General features: G+C 30.1%; 2 protein-coding genes across 2 annotated transcripts in view; one reads left to right on the forward strand and one right to left on the reverse strand.

Moving 5' to 3' along the window:
- Positions 1-7,114: 7,114 nt before the first annotated feature.
- vdac3 (voltage-dependent anion channel 3) lies at positions 7,115-12,992 on the forward strand. The gene is made up of 6 exons (XM_073818857.1): positions 7,115-7,194; positions 7,287-7,339; positions 9,187-9,414; positions 10,230-10,380; positions 10,460-10,517; positions 12,304-12,992. Exons 3-6 carry the CDS (start codon positions 9,230-9,232, stop codon positions 12,393-12,395), a joined length of 486 nt encoding a protein of 161 aa, XP_073674958.1. The 5' UTR covers positions 7,115-7,194; positions 7,287-7,339; positions 9,187-9,229; the 3' UTR covers positions 12,396-12,992.
- A 1,517-nt stretch (positions 12,993-14,509) lies between these two features.
- ikbkb (inhibitor of nuclear factor kappa B kinase subunit beta) overlaps positions 14,510-15,182 on the reverse strand; it is a 51,536-nt gene continuing 50,863 nt past the window's right edge. The window contains exon 22 of the mRNA XM_073818861.1: positions 14,510-15,169. Within this exon, the coding sequence (XP_073674962.1) occupies positions 15,122-15,169 (48 nt within the window). The 3' untranslated portion in view covers positions 14,510-15,121. The remainder of the gene's footprint in view (positions 15,170-15,182) is intronic.

The raw sequence follows: 15,182 nt of genomic DNA on the forward strand, positions 1-15,182 counted from the left end.
ATAGACATTGCATTCCTAACCCAACAGAATCGTGTGTGGTTCGTTATAACACTGTAAAAACGCCTAAAAAGAATTACGGTGCAGATTATCTGATCTTAATGTAATGCCGCAATTTACATTTTCTATTCATTTTCATTTTATTGTCAACAGACGTAATATATTGATTTTGTTTGGGCAGGGGAATATGTCCAATTTAGTGGCATTTTTTGGCCCCAGGTCAAGCCTTCCCCAGCCTTACACACGCTCCGCCTATGATACTAACTATATATATACCCTTAGAATATATAGCCTATATATACCCACTTAGAATAATTTTCTTCCCGACCCGACACGCTAAATTTAATTCTCATTTCCAGAATCTCACATTTAACCATTTGGAAACAATGTCGAGTATAAAACTTTTTTCGCAGTACATCCATTATATTTCCATGTTCCACTTTTAAGACGTATTACAGCCCTGCATTTTAGTCCGTCAAAGATCAAATGCGGGCTAAAATTATATTTTAGACATTCAGTGGTGATTTAAAAAAAAAATTGCAGCGCTGGAGGAACCACGAGACCAGGCTACCATGACGGTCCTGTTAGCAGCATTGAGCGCACGTTCAGCACAGCTTGGAAGGGTTCCTTGTTTAAAGCTTACCACAAAACACTGGCAAAAGTAAATACCATGACTGTCTAATAGTAAGGAGATATTTTAATTATTTATTTAGAAACTACTGTTTTCTGAGTCAGTGATGATGCAGTTAACAGTCCTCATATCCTCGTTGGACGCGCGCCTTTAGAGAGAAATGCATCTCTATGGACTAGCTACATAATAAAAACAGTTTTTGTTTTCTATTTGTTTTTTTCGTTAAGTAGTAATTTAAGTCTTTCTACATATTTATTTATCATGTCTGACAAAAAAATAACGGTTAAATATTTTCCACTGAAAAAAAAATGTAACTGATCGAGCTTGAGCCTTCATGTCCTAAAAATGTGTTTTGCTCTCTCCGCACAAACGATTGGATATGCACCTAATAGCGCATATTTATATCTATTATTATTTATTTCTTTTATTTTACATCTATGGATTTTAGTTTAGCCAATTCGTGATTTGAGAAGGCAAATTGAAAGAGTAGGTCAACTCACTGTCTGCCGCTTGGTCTTTAAGAAACAAAAAGCTTACGTTTAACGAACAAAAATGCTCCAATTTTTTTTTCTAAATTAACTTAATAAAAAGGAAACGAAATTATAAATACTTTGCCGTTACATACAGAATGAATTACCGATTATGGCGCCAGATATTGAAACAACAGACATAAATACTGTCCAAATAGCCCTCTTTGTGCAGGGCTTGGCCACAGAATGTTGTTCCTTGCGCCACCTGGTGGATATTATATGAAGCGCAACAACGTTTTAAAAAAACCTAAAAAAGCCCCTGCAGGCCGCCGCGTGGCGACGCGTGCTGAATTGCAGGCTGCCGCGTGAAAAAAGACGCATTTTTAATGGCCAGATCTGTATTAGGTCAAATATGATCTATATACATTTGAGCATTTAGATTTGACTGTAAATGCTGTTTAAAGTTAAATGCATAGTTCAAAATCAGGTGTGAAGCTTCTTTATGTTTATTGTAGATGAAAAATAAAATAAAATTATTAATACAATTTATTATTACTTATTACTTATTTTATGATCTTATTTTACTTATCTTAATTTTTATTGATGTACCAAAAAACTTAAAATTTAAATAAAAATGAATAAAAAACTATATAGACATGTAAAAAAATTAAACAAAAAGACATACAAAAAGATAAAACAGTAAAAATTACTAAAATTAAAAATTACTAAATTAAAATGAAAAATATAATAAATATTAAACACAATATATAAGCTATAAAACTATATCTAAATGATATTTAAATTGTTTCTAGATTATATTTTATTGCATTTCATGAAATATATTATAATCATTATGTAAATATATTAATTATATGATTTTATATATATATATATATATATATATATATATATATATATATGTATATTAGGGCTGTCAAATGATTAATCACATCCGAAATAAAAGTTTATGTTTACACACTAAATGTGTGTTTACTGTGTATATTTATTATGTATATATAAATGCACACACATACATGTATATATTTAAACAAATATTTATATGAATGAATAGTTATACTTCTATTTAATTTAGACTATGTATAGAATTATAAATATTTTCTTGAATATACATGTATGTGTGTGTATTTATGTATACATAATAAATATACACAGAAAACACACATCATGATTAATCATTTGATATATATATATATATATATATATATATATATATATATATAATTATTATTTTTATTATTATTATTTTTTAATACTAATAATAGCTGTGCTTATCCAATCCAAATCCATATATACATTTGAACAATATAATAATTTATGATACTTCATATAGAAACGCTAAAGCATTGTTGTATGTTGCTCTTGATTGTCTGATTTGAAATGATTCAAATCAATAACATGAATATTTAACATGTTAACTCTATCTTTTTTCAGGCTTCGGAGCTGTTAAGCTGGACCTGAAGACCAAGTCTCAGAGTGGAGTCGTGAGTTGCTCTTTTTCTCTCTGTTTCATCACTAAGTGCCAACAAGGACCATGGTACTAATCATCCAGTACTGTGGTATATGTCAAAGTATCATGACATTAGCATCTGATATCTGCACTGTGTGCTTGTATTTAAGGGCCATTTTCCTTGCCACTCATGCTCTTTTTCTGAACATAGTTCATGTTTACTTGTGAACATCATCTTTCAGATGTTCAGTATGTGCATTCATTGAGCTGTATGTGATTCGTGTGTGTGTTTGTGGCTGATTCATGTTTTCCACCACTGCTGTCATCTGTATCCGGGTCAGAACGCTTCTGTTCCAGACAGTATTATTTTAGAATACTATTAAAGCTTTTAAAAATATTTTGAATTATTATTATTATTATTATTTTGTATATTTTTATATTTTGATTTAAATTTTTGTTGGTTTTTTGCATTTTTTACAAGTTATTCATATTTATTTTAGTTTTTTATTTTTTATTTTAGTGCTTAAAGTTAAACTAAGTGTTAAAATAGGGTTTTCTTTATTTCAGATAACATTTGATTTCAAGTATAGATTTTTTTTTATTTAATGGTTTTTAATCTGATTGGGAATGAAGTTCTGTCATTCCACATGAATCTGAATGTTTGCATCGGTGCATCTCTTTCCTAACCTGTTTCTTTCTGTCTTTCTTGCTTTCTGTATTGGACGTCGATGTCAGATGGTAAGACTGGGATATTTTACATGAGGATGTGAATTTGTTTTGTCTCCTTTGGCAGCTCAACCTTCCTAGCTAAATGTGTTTTTGCACTAATGTTGAGAAAGTTTCATGTCTGTCATTGCTGCGTGAGAATAATTTTCCTAAATTTTTAAAGAGTCAATATAACTCAGTTATTTAATTTATGTATGTTTTTATTTATTTATTTATTTGTTTGTTTTTACCTAAATTAATTTAATGAATTTAATTATTGTTAACACTTTTCCTATGCATACAAATGTCATTAAAAAATGTCAGGAAAAAAAATAGTTATTTTCCTTTGGATTTTTATTAATGTAGATTATTATTTTTGATTAAAAAACATACACATTGAAAAATTACACACTTAAGACTTTTATTTTATTATTTTGATTTATTATTATTTTTTTATTTAAATATATATTTTTATTAATTAAAAAATATAATTCAGATTTCAAAATGCATAATTTATTAATTTTTTAACATTAAATTATTACTGTATTTTAATGAAATTTTCAATACATTACAACATGGTGACAATTCACAATTGTTACATTTCAAAATACATAATCCAAGATCAACAAAATATTCCTTTTATTAAAGACATTTTTACTTATTTGTTTTTATTATCAATTTCATTTACATTTCAAAATTCAAACTGCAAGATTTAAAAAAAATATGCATTTTATTAAAGAAAAATTACATTATACATTTTCATAATCATTATCTTTATTTAATATTCAGTGTGTTAAAATAGGGTGACAATTCATAATTGTCACATTTCAAAATGCAAAATCCTACCCTGGAAATCCAGAGGTCTCACGAGAGCACAATTTGAATTGTCTCTGCAAGACACTCTGGCATCGAGCAATGATGCAGGTTACTGCAATACGTAAGCAGTTCTGGGAACCAATCAAATCGGTGTATCTGATGTAGGCGGGCCAGAGGCGAGCTAAGCTGATGATGACAGCGCTGCGACGTCCGAATCATATAGTAAACTTTGAAAGATCGCTGTCGCTACAGATGAACAACAAGTTGTTTGAAACGGCTTTGGCCGCTACAATGAACGAGTTAGACTTGGCTTTTCGTATAAAAGAGGGACAGAAAACCGCGCTCGAATCGTTCCTTTGCAAGAAGGACATTTTTGCTGTTTTGCCGACTGGATACGGCAAGAGTTTAATCTAACAGTTAGCTCCGCTGGTAGTTAAGCGTATGGGGTGACCATGAAGAGGAACAGATCTGAAGCGGACAATGCCAGATAGCATTCGGCAGTCTCGAGTCCTGGCTGTTAAAAAAGAAGTGGCGATAAATGTTATTGAACAAGGTCTACCGAGACAACCTGATCGGGATTGTGGTGGATGAGGTCCATCTTATTTACAGATGGTAAGAGTCACTTGGTAAACTTACTGTAACAAAAAACGGAACTATTCAATAGTAATACAGTAGCCTAACTTGAACAGGACGATATGTCTCACTGCTGAATGAAATGCTAGCGTCCATCCACATATGTGACCCTGGACCACAAAACCAGTCATAAGGTTAAATTTGACAAAACTGAGATTTATACATCATATGAAAGCTCAATAAATAAGCTTTCTATTGATGTATGGTTTGTTAGGATAGGACGATATTTGGCCGAGATACAACTATTTGAAATCTGGAATCTGAGGGTGCAAAAAAATCAAAATACTGAGAAAATCACCTTTAAAGTTGTCCAAATTAGGTTCTTAACAATGCATATTACAAATCAAAAATTACATTTTGATATGTTTACAGTAGGAATTTTACAAAAATTCTTCATGGAACATGAACTTTACTTAATTTCTTAATGATTTTTGGCATAAAAGAAAAATCAATAATTTTGACCCATTCAATGTATTTTTGGTTATTGCTACAAATATACCCCAGCGATTTAAGACTGGTTTTGTGGTCCAGGGTCACATATTAGTTGATATAATGAATAGTTTGATCAGACCTAATTGTTTTATGAGGTTGATTCGGCTGTCGTAATTAATAGTTATTAATCTTGTCACATTGTTTATGTCATAACATTGAAATCCACTCTTATATGTTCACCGTCGCTCTGGATACGTCACACCGTGTATTGTTGTGACTGGTCGTGGCGTTATCCAATTGCGTGCAGCGAGAGTTTCAAATGCATGCTTGGTGCCGCCCCTCGAGTTAGGCCCTTTTCATTGCTCGATGCCAGACCCTTAAAGGAACATTCCACTTTTTTTGGAAATAGGCTCATTCTCCAACTCCCCCGAGTTAATAAGTTGAGTTTTACCGTTTTGAAATCCATTCAGCCGTTCTCCTGTTCTGGCGATATCACTTTTAGCATAGCTTAGCATAGATCATTGAATCCTATGAGACCAATAGCATCGCGTTCAAAAATGACCAACGAGTTTCCATATTTGTCCTATTTAAAACTTGACTCTTCTGTAGTTATATCGTGTACTAAGACCGGCGGAAAATGTAAAGCTGCGAGTTTCTAGGCCGATAAGATTAGGAACTACACTTCCATTCCGGCGTAATAGTCAAGGAAGTTTGCTGCCGTAATATGGACACAGCAGGCGCAGTAATATCACGCAGCACATCGCAGCACAACGTGACCAACTGCATGCACAGGGAGTGTTCCTTGTTGGAAGTTACCCAGCTGGGAACTAATTTCAGGCGCTGCGTGATATTACTGCGCCTGCTTCGGTCTTAGTACACGATATAACTACAGAAGAGTCAAGTTTTAAATAGGACAAATACTGAAACTCGTTGGTCATTTTTGAACGTGATGCTATTGGTCTAATAGGATTCAATGATCTATGCTAAGCTATGCTAAAAGTGATATCGCCAGAACAGGAGAACGGCTGAATGGATTTCAAAACGGTAAAACTCAATTTATTAATTTGGAGGGAGTTGGAGAATGAGCCTATTTCCAAAAAAAGTGGAGTGTTCCTTTAAGCTTAATAGATTATGGTCTGGATTTTTCCAGGCTAGCAAAATTCAAGATAAAAAAAAATACACATTTACTTTTATATTTATTCATGTTTGACTTTTATTTTATGATTTTTATTTATTTTATTTTGTATTATTTTTAGTTAAATATATATATTTTTTGTTAATTAAAACATTTATAGAATTCATAATCATTTTCTCAATTTAATATTCAATACTTCAAAATATGGTGACAACTCACATAATCCAAGATCAACAAAATATTACTTTTATTAAAGAAGTATTTTACTTGTTTGTTTTTTATTATCAATTTATTTGTATTATTTTATTTAAAGATTTTTGTTTAATTTGCTATTTATATTAATATATTTTATTTTTATTTTATTTTTTTACTTCATAAAATATTTTATTAATTGTTCAAAATGCATAATCCAAGATTTTGAAATGGGACAATTGTGTATTGTCACCATGTTGTGATGTGTTGAGTATTTAATTAAAATACAGTAATAATTTAATTTAAAAGTAAGTAAAAGTAAAATTAAGTTTAATTAAGTTAATCAATTATTTAATTAATTAATTGAGTTTTAAATGTAGTTTTAAGTCTTGGATTTGAGAAACAGATGGTGCAACCAAAGAAAACACTGAGCTAGTTGCAAACTAACTTGGTACTAACATGGTTCCTGTTAATCTGTGAAATCCTGCTCTTCCTCTCTCTCTCTTGTTCTTCTTCTTTTCATGCATCCTTTCATTTCCTGTGTTTCTCTCTGGTTTCTCAGGAGTTCTCCACCGGCGGCTCCAGTAACACAGACACTGGAAAGGCGGCTGGAAACCTGGAGACCAAGTACAAAGTGCAGGATCTGGGCTTGACTTTGAACCAGAAGTGGAACACGGATAATGTTCTGACAACCGAAGTGACTCTAGAAGATCAAGTGAGTCCAGAACGGCATTCCTAACATGTGCATGAAGCTTTTAAATGGTTATTTAAAACACTAAATCAATATTTTGTCTTGTTTCTGTGTAGCTGACCAAGGGTCTGAAGGTGGGATTGGACACTTCATTTGTGCCCAACACTGGGTATGTCCAGTTTTATTATTTAAAAAACAAAACTTTTTCTTTGATAGAAGTAATGTTTTGTTGATTTTTCGATTTTTGGATTGGGTTTTGTGGACTGCATTTTGAAATGTGACAATTGTGAATTGTCACCATTTTTTGATGTATTGAAGATTAAATTAAGATAAAGAACATGAATTATGTAATTTTTTTTAATTATTAAAAGCATATATATATATATATATATATATATATATATATATATATATATATATATATATAAATAAACTATAAAAATGTAATTAAATTAAAAATAATGAAATAAAAGTATTATTAAAAAATAAGTAACTTTTTTACTTAACATTTTGTTGATTTTTTATTATGCATTTTGATAATGAATATTAATTATATATTTTTTAATAAAAAAAATAAAAAATAAAAATAATTAAATAAAAATTATATATATTTAAATAAAAAAATAAACAATAAAAATAATAAAATAAAAAATCTTACATTCAAAATTAAAAAATATATATTAAATAAAAGTCTTAAATTTATATTCTTTTTAATAAAATGAAATTTGTATTTTATTTTTAATTTGAAATGTGCCAATTGTGAATTGTCACCATGTTTTGATGCATTTAATATTGAAAAAAAAAGAATATGAATTATATAATTGTTTTATATATATAAAAATAATAATAAAAACTTTAAAAATTTATTAAATTAAAAATGTTGAAATAAAAGTATTAATAAAAAATAAGTAACTTTTTTACATTTTGTTGATTTTGGATTATGCATTTTGAAATGTTAAATTAATTAAAATAAGATCATGAATATTAATTATATATATTTTTTAAATTAATAAAATTATGTATATTTAATTTAAAATAATAAAAAATAAAAATACAAATACTAAAATAAAAGTATTTTGGATTATGCATTTTGAAATGTTAAATTAATTAAATTAATATAATGATTATGATTTATATAACTTTTTTTATTAATACAAATGATATATATATTTAAATAAAAATAATATAAATAAAATGTAAATAAATACAGATCATTAAATAAAAGTCTTAAATGTAGAATTTCTTTTAATAAAATGCAAATTCAATTTTTTATATTTTGAAATGGGACTATTGTGAATTGTCACCATGTTTTGATGCATTTAATATTGAAATAAATTAATAATATGAATTATATAATTGTTTATATATATATATATATAATATGTGTGTGTGTGTGTGTGTGTGTGTGTGTGTGTGTGTGTGTGTGTGTGTGTGTGTGTGTTAATAAAAGTAATAAAATATATTAATAAAAACTAAAGGTGAAACAACAGAAATTTAATCAAAATATTAAAATGTATTAATAAAAAATAAATAAGTAACTTTTTTAATAAAAGTAACATTTTGTAGACGTTGTATTATGCATTTTGAAATGTAAAAATTGTGAATTGTCACCATGTTTTGGTGTATTGAATATTAAATTATTAATGAATATGAATTCCATAATGTTTTCATTACTAAAATATATATCATATATATATTTAAATAATAATAATATAAATAATAAAAATGAAACAATAAAAATTATCAAATAAAAGTTTAAAAAAATGTGTAACCTTTTCTTTAACGAATATGAATAATATTCATTTAATTAATACAAATATATTTTTTTAAATGAAAAATAAAATGTATTCATAAAAATGAAAAACAAAACATTAATTTTAAAAATAAGCATACAAATCGTAGTGTTAATTAAAAATATGTATAAAACAATTTTACAATTCTGTCATTTTCTGTTGTCAAATCAACCTATTGACTATAAACTAATCTACTCTACTTTCCTCTCTCTGCTATCTTCAGGAAGAAGAGCGGTAAGCTGAAGACGGGCTATAAGCGTGATTTCATGAATGTGGGCTGTGATATAGATTTCGACATGGCCGGACCCACGATTCACGCCGCAGCCGTTCTGGGTTACGAAGGCTGGCTGGCTGGATATCAGATGGCCTTTGACACGGCCAAGTCCAAACTGGCCCAGAACAACTTCGCTTTGGGCTACAAGGCAGGAGACTTCCAGCTACACACCAATGTGTGAGGAAACACTACCACTAATATATCATCGTTTACATTTTTTATGGTTTAAGCAGTGTTGTTTTTGACAACCATCTTAGATTTAGTCTTATTATGTCTTAATGCTTCTTAGTTTTAGTCCAATTTTAGTCGACGAAAAGTCAAAAAGGTTTTAGTCTAGTTTTAGTCGACGAAAAGTCAAAAAGGTTTTAGTCTAGTTTTAATCAAAAAAAGGAGAAAAAGTAGTCTTTTAACAAATTAATGTAGGTCAGTAAGTATTTTGCTGTTGGGTAGTGTCACTTATAAGTTCTGAAAATAGCAGATCTATAGTTCAACACAATGTGAGCTTCCGGATCGACTATTTTCACCAATAATTACAATAATGAAGGAATGTTTTAGAACATAAAAGACAAACAAGGATGGAATGCTAAAACGGCTTGCCATACTAGTGTAGCAAAGAGTATTTAATGCTAAAACGGCTTGCCATAGCGTCAGATACTTTTTAAGTTTTAATTGGCATGCACAATAAGCGGAAATGTCATGCATTTTAAACGCCTGACGGACCACCCACTAACATTTTCGTCTATTCTCGTCTCGTCAACGAAAGCTCACACACGTCTCGTCATGTTTTAGTCATCAACGAGCCATTTTTATCTCGTCATCGTCTCGTTATCGTCATGAAAAAAAGTGGCGTCAACGAAATGATCATCATGACGAAAACAACACTGGGTTTAAGTGTAATTGACAATAATAACCTTGGCTCATAGTGGCATCAAAACATGATTAACAAACAGCATTTCATCTTTTTGAGGTTAACCGTGTAATGTGTGTTGCAGTAATGATGGCACAGAGTTCGGCGGCTCCATCTATCAGAAGGTGAACAATCAGTTGGAGACGGCGGTGAATCTGGCCTGGACCGCAGGCAGTAACAACACACGCTTTGGCATCGCTGCCAAATACCAGCTAGATAAAGACTCCTCCATCGCTGTGAGTACAAAACACCAACATCCTAAAACAACTGATGAATGTTACTAACTGTGGATCATAATCTTGTGTCTCTCTTTAGGCTAAAGTGAACAACGCCAGTCTGGTGGGAGTAGGATACACACAGAGCCTCCGGCCAGGTGAACAAACACCTTCATGTCATTAATAATCAGACTGTCATTCTTTAACTACAGGAGTAAAGTTTATTAAAAAAAAAGCGTGATGTTGACATGACAAAGCTAGAAGAAATAACTTTGAAAAGCCTAATTTTACTCACAGCCAATAAAACATTATTAACATGTTCTTGCACACCATGTTGCAAATATGTGACTATGGACCAAACGAGTAACATTTCCGTTGATGTATGGTTTGTAAGGACAATATTTGGCCAAGACTATTTGAAAATCTGGAATCTGAGGGTGAAAAAAAATCTAAATATTAAGAAAATCACTTTTAACGTTGTCCAAATGAAGTTCTTAGCAGTGCATATTACTAATCAAAAATTACTTTTTGATATATTTACGATAGGAAATGTACAAAATATATTCATGGAGTATGATCTTTACTTAATATCGAAATTATTTTTGGCATAAAAGAAAAATCGATCATTTATTGCTACAAATATACCCGTGCTACTTAAAGGTGCCATAGAATGCACTGAGAGAATATTTTAAATTGTTCTCTGATATCTACATAGAAGGTATATGGCATAGGAAGGGGCAAACAATCTCCAGAAATGGTTTTACAGGTCCATTTACGACCCTAGGATTTGCCCCTAGAATGAAATGCTCTGTTATTGCCTTATTTGGAAGCTTCATGAATATTAATGAGCTCTGCTCTGATTGGCTGTTTCACAGAGCTAACATGTTTTAGCACATTGTAAGCATGATTACCATGATTTAATACATTGCTAACATGTTTTAGCATATTGCTTGCATGATTTAGCTTGTTGCTAACATGTTTTAGCACATTGTACGCATAATATATCGCTTTTCTAACATGTTTTAACATATTTTTAACATGTTTCAACGTGTTTTTTCACGTTTTACAATTTAACACATTGCTAACATGTTTTAGCATATTGCTTGCATGATTTAGCTTGTTGCTAACATGTTTTAGCACATTGTAAGCATGATTACCATGATTTAATACATTGCTAACATGTTTTAGCATATTGCTTGCATGATTTAGCTTGTTGCTAACATGTTTTAGTACATTGTAAGCATGATATATCATGTTTCTAACATGTTTTTAACATGTTTTACAATTTAACACATTGTTAACATGTTTTAACACATTACCATGATTTAATACATTGCTAACATGTTTTAGCATATTGCTTGCATGATTTAGCTTGTTGCTAACATGTTTTAGCACATTGTAAGCATAATATATCACGTTTCTAACATGTTTCAACATGTTTTACAATTTAACACATTGTTAACATGTTTTAGCATATTACTTGTATGATTTAGCATGTTGCTAACATGTTTAAGCACATTGTAAGCATGATAAATCACGTTTCTAACATGTTTCAACATGTTTTAGCATGTTTTACAATTTAACAGATTGTTAACATGTTTTAACATGTTGTTACCATGATTGAATACATTACTAACATGTTTTAGCATATTGCTAACATGATTTATCATATTGTTTGCCATGTATGACCCCCTCAATGAAAGCTTATGAGATTTTTCACAGTTTTCATTGTGTGGTTTACAAAAACATAGGTCTGATCAGTTACGAAAGACATAGTGTACCGAGAACAGTCTAAAGTTTAAAGTCTAAAGCTTGAAAACTAGCAGAAGATACTGTCCACATTTAGTCTTAGAAAAAGAAGCTTAAATAGGATTTCAGTATGTTTTGTCAAGCCGACATAATAAGTGCAAATGAAGTATCATGACCATCCTGTATCTTCCGCAGGTGTGAAACTCACTCTATCTGCTCTGATCGACGCTAAGAACTTCAACGCCGGAGGACATAAAGTGGGCATGGGCTTCGAGCTGGAGGTGTAATGACGCTCAGATGGAAGCATAGAAGCATTGATGGAAAGTAAAGAAACACAGGGAGCTGACAGCACCTGCAAAAACACACGTCGCCCTTATTTCTCCCTTAATTCCCTAATTAACTAATCTGGTCTTCAAACCCCAGTAGAACCAATAAGAAACAGGATCATCAGTCACATGATTCCTGGCCACACCAATCCTCCATCACCAGCTCACTCAAACACGTTCCCTCTCGGTCACACAGCAACATATCATAGCGCTTTTAATGTTACACACGTGGCACCATATCATTTCTCTTTCTTTTAAACTAGGTAAATATTGGTTTCTGAAGAGTCGCACAGGATCTGATGTGTATGTTGTGCTTATAGTTCATGGGTTTAATGTTTAATCTCTGAATGTCAAGCCCCTCACGTTCTGTATAACATCGATTGCCAAACGCATAATATTTGATCACAGGTTTGTTGTCTGTTTGTGCGCCGGAGTTATTACAGGATAGTCCACGACTTGTTTTATCCCCATAAAAAAGTGATTCATGTTAAAATCGGAGGACTAGAAGAAGAAACTGATGTTGTGGAATTCAATAAAGAGGAATGTTGACTGAAAAAATACCATTTTCATTTGCTTTTTATCATTTTTAGAAAGCAAACACGTCATGTATATAAAAAAATCTAAAAGAAATTACACTAGAAAACTTCAGTGAACCAAAAGTAGAACCATAGATGTACTAAAATAAAAGTATAATATAATAAAAATACACAGACATATTTAAAAACAATATTTAAAAATTACCAGCTTTAATATTAAAATGAAAACAAAATCTAAAAAAAAAAAAATCAAGATTGTAATAAAAAGTTGATACTCAAATAATGCTGCTGTGCATCAAAGAAAATGTGCAATTTTTTCGCTCAATATATAAAAATAATTTCCATCCAACTTTAGATATATTTCAGAAGTTGTCTGAACAAAACCCTATTTTCATTTGCTTTTTATCCTTTTTAGAAAGCAAACACGTCAAGTATATAAAAAAAACTATAGAAATTACACTAGAAAACATAAACACAAAACTTTTGAGTAAAAAGCCCTGTACATCAGTGTTATAGTTAACTCAAAGTAAAACCATAGATGTACTAAAATAATAATATAGTATAATAAAAAAATATACAGACATGTTTAAAAACAATATTAAAAATGACCAAAGCTTTAATGTTAAAATGAAAACAAAATCTACAAATAAAAACAAATTCAAAATTGTAATAAAATCTTGATACTAAATGTGCTATTTTTTTTCTCTGAGCATATAAAATAATTTCCATCCAACTTTAGATATATTTCAGAAGTTGTCTGAACAAAACCTTACTTTCATTTGCTTTTTATCCTTTTTAGAAAGCAAACACGTCATGTATATAAAAAAAATCTTATAAATTACACTAGAAAACAAACACAAAACTTTTTATACATCAGTGTTATTATAGTTAACTCAAAGTAAAACCATAGATGTACTAAAATAATAATATAAATATAATATAATAATAAAAATATACATAAATATTTAAAAAGAATATTAAAAAAAATTACCAAAGCAAAACAAAAACAAAATCTAAAAATAAAAACAAATTCAAAATTGTAATAAAAACTTATATGAATAATGCTGCTGTGCATCAAAGGAAAGGTGAAATCTTTTTCACTCAGCATATAAAAATAATTTCCATCCAACTTTAGATATATTTCAGGCGTTGTCTGAACAAAACCTTATTTCCGTTTGCTTTTTTATCCCTTTTAGCAAGCAAACACATCATGTATATAAACTTTTTTTTGTAAGTAAAAAGCCCTGTACATCAGTGTTATTATAGTTTACTAAAAGTAAAACCATAGATGTACTAAAATAATAATACATATAATATAATAATAAAAAATATACATAAATATTTAAAAACAAAATTAAAAATTACCAAAGCTTTAATATTAAAACAAAAACAAACAAAAAACTAATCTAAATTGTAATAAAAACTTGCTATTTTTTCTCTCTAGAGAAACTTTAGATATATTTCAGAAGTTAAAGTATGAAAAAGTTTTTTAAAATGTTTACATTTAATAAAATTAAACTAAAAAACAAGAACACATAATAGTTGGACACAACATTTTATTTAAATTTTTTTGGGTGTAAAAAAACCACAGCATATAAAAATATTTTTTCTAACTGAAACTGCTTTACATATTTTATAAGTTGATCTGGACAGGTTTATGTTTTATCATAACACCATGAAGAACAAAAACAATAACAAATGTCCACATTTATACATTGACACCTACTGAGTGATCAGACACCTGGTCTATCTAGTCACACTGAGGTAATGAGGAACTGATGGATTTACATTTGCATTTGTTCAATAAGCAGATGCATTTATCCAAAGCGACTTACAAATGAGCAACAGCGCAAGCAACATTTATAGTACACAACTGAATGCGCAAAAAATCTGAAGAGACATTTGCATAGGAAACATCAGAAAGGCTGTAAAAATTGTCAAGTATTCTGATTAACATAAATGATTAAACAACTATATTTAAGGGTTTATAACCTGTTAAAGGTAAGAAATGATTTCACTACTGCATGCAGTATCGTTTTTCCTCCAACTGGTGGCAGTGCAGCATTATGTTTGTTCGCTTTTGAGGCAAGAGTTTTATTCCCTGACAAATGCTCTCATATGAGCAGATAGAACAGTTGGCAACCAGTGACATCAAGCCAAATCCTGCCCTCCGTTCAACCACTTCCACTCTCTCAGCATCTGAAACAGAAAG

The sequence above is a fragment of the Garra rufa genome, chromosome 15, assembly GCF_049309525.1.
Source record: "Garra rufa chromosome 15, GarRuf1.0, whole genome shotgun sequence".
In the NCBI taxonomy this organism is placed as follows: domain Eukaryota; kingdom Metazoa; phylum Chordata; class Actinopteri; order Cypriniformes; family Cyprinidae; genus Garra; species Garra rufa.

Bases quoted from the DNA above. Each gene is read 5' to 3' on its own strand.
- vdac3 (XM_073818857.1), top strand. From the start codon at position 9,230: ATGAATGTGGGCTGTGATATAGATTTCGACATGGCCGGACCCACGATT. The intron at 10,381-10,459 runs GTGAGTACAAAA...GTCTCTCTTTAG, and splicing joins ATAAAGACTCCTCCATCGCT to GCTAAAGTGAACAACGCCAG. The intron at 10,518-12,303 runs GTGAACAAACAC...TATCTTCCGCAG, and splicing joins CACACAGAGCCTCCGGCCAG to GTGTGAAACTCACTCTATCT.